Raw genomic sequence first — 9,796 nt, 5'->3', positions numbered from 1 at the left:
GTCAGAACACCGGCTAGAAACGTCAGACTAAAGAGTGGTTCCCACTGACGTATTTTGTCCGGCCGGCACACGGGGTAGACAAAATAATACAAACACATAATGGAAAATGACTCAGAGGTACTTTGGTCAAAACTATACATATCACTATGAACTAGGGTTACACTATGCCAATTAGCAGCAGTCAACATTAAAATGTATTATGGAAATAATAGTATACTTTGATAAGTTAATTTTCTAAGTAACATGAGACAATGGATACATCTTCGGCAAGGCCAAATAATGTGTTTAGATTGCATGTAAACTGTATAAAAAAATGTAATAAATAATAATGGTGTTGACTTGCGTGCAGCCAAGTTCAGTTTATATTGAAATATTTATGGTATTTCTTTGTCTCACAATAACAAAATACAGAGACATATGATTAAAAAAAATAAATAAAAGGACAAATTGATCAAATTGTAGTCTGTGGTCTAAAGGGTCATGATTTGATGGTCGCATAATGCAGAAAAACTTTGAAATGGCTATACACATGACAATATTACCAGTTGAATATAAGATAAAGAAAAATTACATTTTAAAACATACCTACAACAAAATGCACACAAACACACAAGCACGTGGTAATAAGACTACTAACAAATGACCACCATGTGTGGGCTTTTTTACACATCCACACAAACACTAAAACTGATCTCCATGAAATTACTTTCACGCCTTTGGTCGAGCGCACTTAGTACACCCAGGTATCTAGTGACCTTTGCAGGAATGGTCATGCGCAGCGAGTGATGGTGGTCTGAATACAGTGGGGGTGTCATCAAAGCTTTTCTCAGGCTGTTGGCCACAGGAACTCCTGACGCAGGAAACAGCCTTCCTGCTGCTCACTTTTCCAGCCCAAACAATGTAACCATTAGTGGTGCAGGTCAGTGCCCAAAAAGAGCCTGTGGTATTTATATTCCTTTCATCCTTAGTTTGTAAAAGCCATTTATAATAATTTCTGCACTTACCTGTACTAATACTGTCACTCATAATTTTGATATATCTCAACAGCAAACCCCAAATGACATTCTATGCAGACTGGACAATGGTCTCCAGTGCACTGACAATGAATCACGAGTGGAAACTATTTCCTGTCCATTTCAACAGCTTTGGCCTTTAACCCAGTAAAGCAAACAAGAAATCCCTCATGGCTGAAACATACACACAATGAATTTGTTTAAACTAACATGTTAGATATCAGAAATTCAGGATTTTCGCCACATTGCACAGGAAGATGATGTTGATGTTTTGCGAGATGTGATGGCTACAGGATCATGAGATTGTCGTCTACTTAGCAACGCTTTGTATATCTACAATAAACACTCGTAAGGCAGTATTAGAAATGTGTGTTGTTGAGCAGCATATTTTCTCATCACACAAAGAGAACAAAAGCTTTAATTATGAATGTAAGAGGACCTCCTTGAATTCCCAAGGGGGTTATGAATACTTAAAGTCTGCACACTCAAGTGGGCACTTTGGACAATCTGGAGAAAAGTGTCATCCATATATGTTTTTTTAATATTGCTGCTGCTGATGGTGGTGTTGGGTTTTTAACACAACCATATAATAAATCAAATCCATGAGACAAATTACATGAAAATGTAATCTGACTTCCCTTTGTAGGAAATGTTGCACTGCATTAAAAACATATTCATCTCTTTGTGTATTTATAAACCGTTCTCTTGACTGTTGCATTCACCTATGAACTTCCTGAGGTTTCAACCGCTTACAATGCACAATAACTAATGTTTGATTTAAGTCAGTTACATTCCCATACAGTTTATCAGTTTGTTGTATATCCCTACAGTGTGCACATCAAACACAGTAAAACAGTAAACACTGTAAATACAGTGGTTGATATAATCCCAGTCTAACAACAAGGGTTCCTGATGACAATTGAAGCAGATGAAGAGGATTCATTTGAGCATAGTGAAGTGTTAATCACAAATCTCTCCCTGCTCAGGCTGAGGCAGCATGGCTCTTATGCTAATTCTGAATCATTTGGGAGCATTTCCAACTGAAAAAGCAGCTCTTGTTTTATCCTGTTTCACTGCGAGAGACCAGAGCCCCAAAATAACCATCCACCTCGTGGCTTGATGGGGGCACTTCACACCCTTTTTTACATGTAAAGAAATGGAAATGTATCTCCATTGGAGTCTTGAATGGATGCCAGCACTGCACTGCACAGGAGCCATTTGATGGCTTCTTTCTTCTTGACATCTATTGTTGCCAGCTTCCTCCGGTGTCCAATTTGAACTTGAATTTTTCACACGTAAAGCAGATAAAGGAGTCCACAGAAAGACTGACATGAGTGTGTGTTCAAATTTGTCATTTTTATGTCTCATGCTTTCACTATATAATTCCAACAGATTTATTACCATCCTCAACAAAGACTATGTCTGCCCATTTGCATTTTTCAGAATGTAACCTGTGTTCTGAATGCTATTATTCTGTGTTTTGTGAGTCAAGGAATGATTAAGTTGACCCACTGACCCATTATGGAGAGCGACTGGGGATAAAACTAGTTTACAGGCCAAAAATAATGGAAGTAGTATATCTTGCAAACTGAAAAGGAAATAAGTCAAAGGAGAACTTAACATGCTATTTTCTTTGTAAAGCAGCCATATGGGTGCTAATTATAACTGAAGGTTTTAGCTTTTGTGTAATGGCTGCTTAAGATGTAAAAGTGCACAGATGTTCTTGCAATTACAGGGTCTGCCTCCTAGTCCTCCCTACACTTTATAGCCAGATCAGGTGGAAACATTTGTGTTAGGAGACACCCACCCTCCCCCCTCCCCTTCAGCACACACACCTCATCCTCCAACCCCACACCCCTGAGGGGAGGGGAGGGGAAGCTAGTTTTTAGGTGAAAATGCACAACACGCTATCATTATGAGAAGGATTTAATTCTTTATTTTTACATTTTTTAAAAACAACACAACTTTAAAATAGTAAAAAAGCAGCATGCAGTCTCTTTCTTTACAAAACTTCCAGTGTGAATGACAGCAATAAATAATAGCTTTCAGATAATCACACAACTTAAGTGCGAACACACAAATGCTACAAACTATGTACACCTTTCCAAAAGCAGCTACTGTCCCTGAAAATAGAAATGGGCATTGTATGCTGGAGCTTTGATACAGCAAAACTGGTTGTAAAGATGAAAACAGGGAAAATGGACCTTGATTGTAAAGCTGAATTAATGGAAATGAAGCACTGCCTGAGGATACAATCTGCTTTGAAGAACATAAAACTTTGAAAAAAGGTAATAAAAACCCTTACAAGACATACAATTGCAGAACACAAGGCAAACAAATCACAATGTATAAAACAATCTTTTTTACATCTGTACAAAATGTAGTAAGTTCTTTGAAATTAAAGCTTAGTTATATTCTCTCCTGAGAGTATCAAGTCACAGACTCTAATGAAAGCTGTTTGTTAACTTGACAAAACACTTGAAGACTCTGACTCAGTTGACACGGATGAAATTGGCCCTCGCTTTTTAGTCATGAGAGTCACTTTCTGACTTGATTTGCTGCTGACTGTCAGTGCGCTCCTGGCTGTTTTCTTAAACTTAACTCCCAGGAAAGCATAGAGGATGGGGTTTAGGCAGCAGTGAAAATAAGCCAGCGCCTCAGTGATAGAAATCCACTTCTCCACTGCCTGTTGCAGTTCACAGGATGTAGGGACCACATTCAGCATTATGAGATTGTCCAAAAAGATGCCAACACAGTAGGGCAGCCAGCAAGTGAAAAAACACAGGATGAGGATGACCGTGGTTTTGAGAGCTTTCTTCTTCAGCGCCTGGGCCTTGGCGCCTTGCGACAGCTTGGCAATAATGATGCAGTAGCAGATGAGGATGACCAAACCGGGCAGGATGAAGCCCACCAGGATGTGTTGGAAGCGGAAAACAACTGTCCATATGAGACTGCTCTCCTCCGGGTAGATGCGCTGGCAGATGGTCTTGGGGTCTGCAGTCTTCATGCTCTCATCTGTAAAGAGGTATTTTGAAGACTCTGTGTCTTGCACCCTGGCAAATACCATGTCAGGTACAGTCAGTATGGCTGCAGGCAGCCACACACCCAGATAGATCACTCTGCTTGCAAGCAGCTTTCTTGTGGCTTGGCTGTTAGTGGCCCGCACGACTGCCAAGTACCTGTCTAGACTGATGAAGGCCAGGATCAACACGCTGCTGTACAGGTTGACTGTGTAGATCATGTGCACTGACACACATAGGAAACTTCCGAAGTACCAGTGCTTGGCTGCATCCACGGCCCAGAAGGGCAGCGTGAGGACGAACAGGAGATCAGCCACAGAGAGATGGAGCCGGTACTTGTCCGTCATAGTTTTGACTTTTTTCTGGTAGCCCATGACAACAACGACTAATCCATTGCCAATGGTCCCTAGAATGAATATTATTCCGTAAACCGTCGGTAGGAAGACCTTGTTGAATTCGCTGCTCAGCGCACTGCCACATGGCTCCTGGAACTCCAGACCGAAGTCTCCGGACTCCTCTGTGATGTTGTCAGTGATGTTGTCAAACAGCTCAATTGAAAGGTCAAACTGAAAGAGAAGGGATTGAAATGTTAGAGAACAGTTGAGATCTCGGTGATTGTTGGTTACGTGACAACCAAAAATTCTTTTGAAAAAAAAAAAAAAAAAGTAAATTCTGATAACCATTAAAAGTTACAGTTGTCTAAAAGTTTATCTTGTACTGCTAATTTTATCACTGGGAGTAATATGAAAAACTAGACAAAAAGTGAGAATATGATGAAATAAACCTCTGTAAATACCGGTAACGGATGATAAACTCTATCTACATTAACTGCCATTACACAGGCCTCCAGCAAAAATACACACAACTGTCACAGCTTAGATTAAAATAATAAGAAGAAAGAAACTTACCTCCATGTCTTCCACCACTCGTTGAAAATGTAACGTTAAGACCAGCGTGTGTGCCTTTGCCTGTGAAGCAGGTTGATCAGTTTGTTGACTGGGCAACATACTTAGGTTAATAAAGACCGCCGGTACTTTTGACCCCTCCCCCCAGGAGGAGGAGCAATAGTATACTCGTCTCCAAAAACAGGTTGGCTATAAAACCATCAGCTCTGTAACTCTGCCTGTGGTGAGGGCGGCAGTTAGTTTTTGAAAGTTTTTGCCTCTTAAAAAACGTCTGTTATGACCTTAAAAACAAACAAACAAACAAACAAAAAAAACCCAAAAAACGTCCGAGGCTGAGTTAAGTGTCTGGGTACAAGGTGTGAGAGTATTTCATTATTATTATGTTGTGTGAGAGTCTCTTATTATTATTATTATTTGGCCCAAGTAACATACAGGACACACAATTTTAAAAAAATCTTAAAACGAAGATTTTAAATTGAATTCTGGTGATGATTTCTGCTCTGAATCTAGTTTCCTTTATGATGTGTTTTTCAAAGCCTGTAATAGGAAGTTAAGACCTTTTTTCAAACAAGAACTATACTAATCCTATGACACATGTTGGGAGGAATAACCTGATGAACACAAACACTACAGCAACAGGAGCATAATAATAGAAACACCACAGAAACCAAAAACCCCTTCCCAGAATCACAGAACACCCTATATTAATACTACAGTGTTACCTGTGAAGTTGAAATATTGAAACAGCAAAGAGAAAATGTATGCTGAGTATCACAGTGAAGTCCCATCATGACATTTACTGCAGTATAAGAGGAGGCAGAGGTCATATCATTATGATGTTATCATTATTAAGTGCACTGAAGACCCCTACAGGAATGCAGGAATATTGCCATTGTGTTACCACAGGTGACTAACATGCTGCAAAGCTCTATAAAGTTATTAGTATACAGTAATAGATACTATATTAAGGCCCTTCATATGTCCCTCCAGGCAAGGTACTGGAAACTCAGAGCAATTTTAGGATTAAGCATGCTTTACTGTGATATATATCATCAACCCAGTGACCTCACATTTTGCACTTCCCTCCTCATTCTGCGAGGACTGACATTTCGCTGGGTTGTTCTGGGTCCCCTACCATCCTCATATTTCTCTCTACAAATAACTTTATAAATGTGTCTAATGACAGTTTTCGTCAGCTGAGGTCTGAATCTGTCCGCACCTTTATACACACCCTGTCACTTCTCAAGTGCTGTTATGTCTGCACTCCAAAGTGCTAAATGATCGCCAGTGGATTTGAAAAGAACCACACGCCCTTGTAATGTGGGATTTCTATCAAACGGCTTTTGAGCACCGCTGTGCTGAACATTCATTCTCTTACAGCTTTAGCAGCCCTCTCTGATTTCAGTTAGGGTAGTGATGACAGGGCCAGGCCACACGAAACTCCCCGCCCTCCTACCAGACGGAGCTGACGGTTGTCTGAAACTGAATATCCTCCATGTGGCATGCAAATACTACTCAGTGTCTTTGATATATGAGAGAAGTGATTGATTCAGTGAATTGATCTGCATCATTGATTATTGTGATGTCATCTCCTTGTACTAAAGTTGCATGACAACATAACATTTCAGAAGGTAGTTAGGGAAAGATTGAGATTTAATAACTCAAATTGGTCTGTTAAAGGTACAGTACATTTTATAACTTATTGTTCCCTGAAAACCCCCGAAACTCCCACTGCACTTAACAGTTCACAGCTGAGTTTAAAAACATAATCACTCAACTGTGATGAAAATGTATGACTATTGCCACATGTGACTTCCTGAGTAGCACTGAACATCACAGACTGCATTATGTTCACACAAAATATAATGGGCAATGCAGAGTAGTTGCATGTGATTATAATATTTTTGACACTGAACTGAAAAATCATTGCTCCCCTCTGTCATATAGAGAAAAGTGATTCAATTTGTTGCCACTTCATGATGCCATTTACACTTTCTGCTCAGAACATCTGGTATCTGGTTCGACTAAAATCCCCTAGTGTGAGGGAAATGATGTATTTTTGATTTTCATTTTCTTTAGAATGAAAGAAGGAAACTCACACAGGCTGATTTACAAATAAGCATTTGGTCATGCAGTGCTTGAACACCACATCAGTGCAGAAAAAAACTAATGAGAAGCTCAGTGATCATTATTTAATATGATAACACAACACTGATGAATTAATAATCTAATAATCAGCAGTAATTCAGCTTTCACATACATGTTAATAACACATCATTGGATTTGATTGAATGGAACAATCCTGTACATGTCCTTATCAAAGTGGTTATAGACTAATCCTGTGAGTGTGCTGTCCTCAGATGTGCCTGCAGTTGGACTCCTGAGGAGAAGAACAGGGGGAATCTGCGGCTCAGAGAAAGGCCACTGTATTGATATGATGCTCTTATCAGCGTCATTCAGACACAGACAGTTGCTCTGTTATCTGTCTGGAAGCAGAACTCCTGAATTTCATCTACATACTAAATTGCATACAAACATTTTATTTCTTACATTCCCCAAATCAGTTTCACAACATGGGGGAATTCCATTGACTCACGTTTTGTTTTTCTTTTCTTTTTTTTACGTATTTCTTCTGAAGCCTTCATATGTTTACAAAAACTACGCAGTTCACTCATATTCCCCAAGGCTGGTTTTAAATTCAGGGTTTTATATTTTTTATAATTGCCTGACACTGAATTAATTTGAGTGTAACATGTTTTGACAGGTTCACGACACATATCACAAAACTCAACAAACAATGCAATCATCACCAGCAATGCAGCAATCATAGAGATATGCTCTACATATTAGAAATATTACAACCAATTCCAGCTTTTGTTTCTTATTTGTTACTTAAAGGGTGTCCTATGGGTGCATGGTTCCAGATTAATTTAAGTACTGTACCTTAGCACAAGTAAGATCAAAGTTATACATGTCTTCTCCTTTTCATGGCATTAAAATTAGAATATTGTGGACTTGATGCAAAAAGAACATAGAATTTCCAGAAAAGGTTCAGCACCATCAGTACACTACAGTCAATCCACTTTTTCAATTTACCTTTCATCTTCTGTGTGTGGAGTCGGCGTGTGTACAAGGAGCTTATGATTTTGTTGTATTTCAGCAAAAGAGGTTTCATTCTTCATAATAAATAAGACCTTTTTTTTTTTTTTTTTGCTTCAGCAGGATATCTGCAGCCTCCACTGTCAGTGTGAGGATTCAGATTGCTATCGGCCTGGAATACAAAAGATCTGTGAGCTACTTAGAATACAAATCACAAGAAGTGTGAACGACAGCGAAGGGGGCTCTTCAGTGAAGAATGGCTATTGAAATGAAGCAGAAGAATGCCAGTGAGATAAAGAAAAGAATGAGCAGTCAACACCAGCCCTCCAGTTCCAACTCATCCTGGGCCCCCCTCAGCAAGTCGGCACGGGATAATTTCTCATAATGATACCTCTGCTCAAATATCACCTTCGCTTTTTTCTTTTTTCTAAAATCACCACATAGAAAAATAACATCCAGCCTTTGTTGTCGAAACTGACTTTGGGTGTCGCCTATAAATGCACAAAGGTTTTGGGTAACTCAAATACCTGTAATCCCTTGTCTGAGCACTGAAAAGTGGTTCACGTGTATTTCAGTTCAATACATGCACAGAAGAGCTGTGTGTGCTTGTCAATGCATTGTAGACTGCATTGTGTAACAGTGAGAGAAGAGGCTTTCATGTGTGTTGTGATATTTGCAGTGCTCCTTTTCACTTGCACTTTGATTTAGTGGGCCAAAAGCATCCACTACTCATTAGAGTACTGTTTGTTCCATCAGACATTGCTACCTTCACATCATTATTCACACTGTCTGAGTCAAATAAAAATCTGTTGTATTATTAAATCTGTTTTTAGGCATATATTTTGTATTTTTGTCTCTTAATGAAATACAGCGAATTCCGTAATATTCCCAGGGCGTTAAGTGTGGATTCCACTGTTTTTAAATAACTGAGATCTGAATGTCCCTGCACATTTTTTGCATTGAGTTATGTTCATTATTCACCCTGGAATGTACAACTTCTTTATCTGTCTATCAGTCAAGGTTCTCTCGGGGTGCTTTTGTTTTCCCTTCTCTCCATGGTTGATGTGCGCAGCTCTGTTTAAGGTAGAAGGTTGGCAGGGGGGTGGCAGTCCTCAGCCAAGATGAGAGCCTTATCCCTCATGCTCTCTGAGCCTTTGTTTGGGTTTTCGTCTTGTGTCGGGACAAGATGAATCAAGCCTCAGTGAGTAAAACATGACACCAGAAAAGTGATTCTCTAATACACTATTTATCACAGGAGTTCAATCATGAATGCAGATATTGTGCAGAAGTGACCAAAGAGTCTTTGCTTGATTGGAGTGACATGTGGAAGCTGTCAGTCCCAGTGGATTTTTTTCTCACAAAGCTGGCACAGATAAATATTGATGATTATTATTTCCACACAATAAAAAAATATTTCTAAAAGCATCCGGTTTGCTTGCTTGGTGAAATGTTAAAGAGCTTGCATTTTAACAATAGACCTACTTAAAAGACAAAGCCTGCTCCTTATCTTTGAATGGCACCCTTTTAAACTTCCTACTCTGCTGCAGAGCTGCAAGTGTTTCTTGCCCTTTAAAAAACTCTTTCCTTGACCTCAGTCAAGGTCATAATACTCCTGTGATTTCAATATGAAATGCAAGGCATGTGCAGAAACTCAGCAAGCAGCTCGGTGGAAATGACTATTATTACTCTCAGTATCCTATGTTTTAGTGTTTTATAATATAGGGTGAAGTGAAAATAGTCCAGCTGTTCAATGATATTG

General features: G+C 39.3%; 1 protein-coding gene across 1 annotated transcript; it reads right to left on the bottom strand.

Annotated features, from left to right (window-relative positions):
* Positions 1 to 2,926: 2,926 nt before the first annotated feature.
* LOC108886893 (C-X-C chemokine receptor type 4) lies at positions 2,927 to 5,081 on the bottom strand. Its single transcript, XM_018682009.2, has 2 exons — positions 4,942 to 5,081; positions 2,927 to 4,599 (listed from the first exon to the last, which is right to left on the bottom strand). The coding sequence occupies exons 1-2, from the start codon at positions 5,038 to 5,040 to the stop codon at positions 3,475 to 3,477; spliced, it is 1,224 nt and encodes a 407-aa protein (XP_018537525.1). The 5' UTR covers positions 5,041 to 5,081; the 3' UTR covers positions 2,927 to 3,474.
* Positions 5,082 to 9,796: the final 4,715 nt, after the last annotated feature.

This window comes from Lates calcarifer, linkage group LG1, assembly GCF_001640805.2.
Source record: "Lates calcarifer isolate ASB-BC8 linkage group LG1, TLL_Latcal_v3, whole genome shotgun sequence".
Lineage (NCBI taxonomy): Eukaryota > Metazoa > Chordata > Actinopteri > Centropomidae > Lates > Lates calcarifer.
The sequence above is the reverse complement of the archived record's forward strand: the minus strand, read 5'-3'. Positions and strand labels throughout refer to the sequence as shown.

Coding starts and splice junctions, on each gene's coding strand:
- LOC108886893 (XM_018682009.2), bottom strand. CDS start 5,040: ATGTTGCCCAGTCAACAAACTGATCAACCTGCTTCACAGGCAAAGGCA. Junction 4,600..4,941: donor GAGTGGTGGAAGACATGGAG/GTAAGTTTCTTT, acceptor CTTCTCTTTCAG/TTTGACCTTTCAATTGAGCT.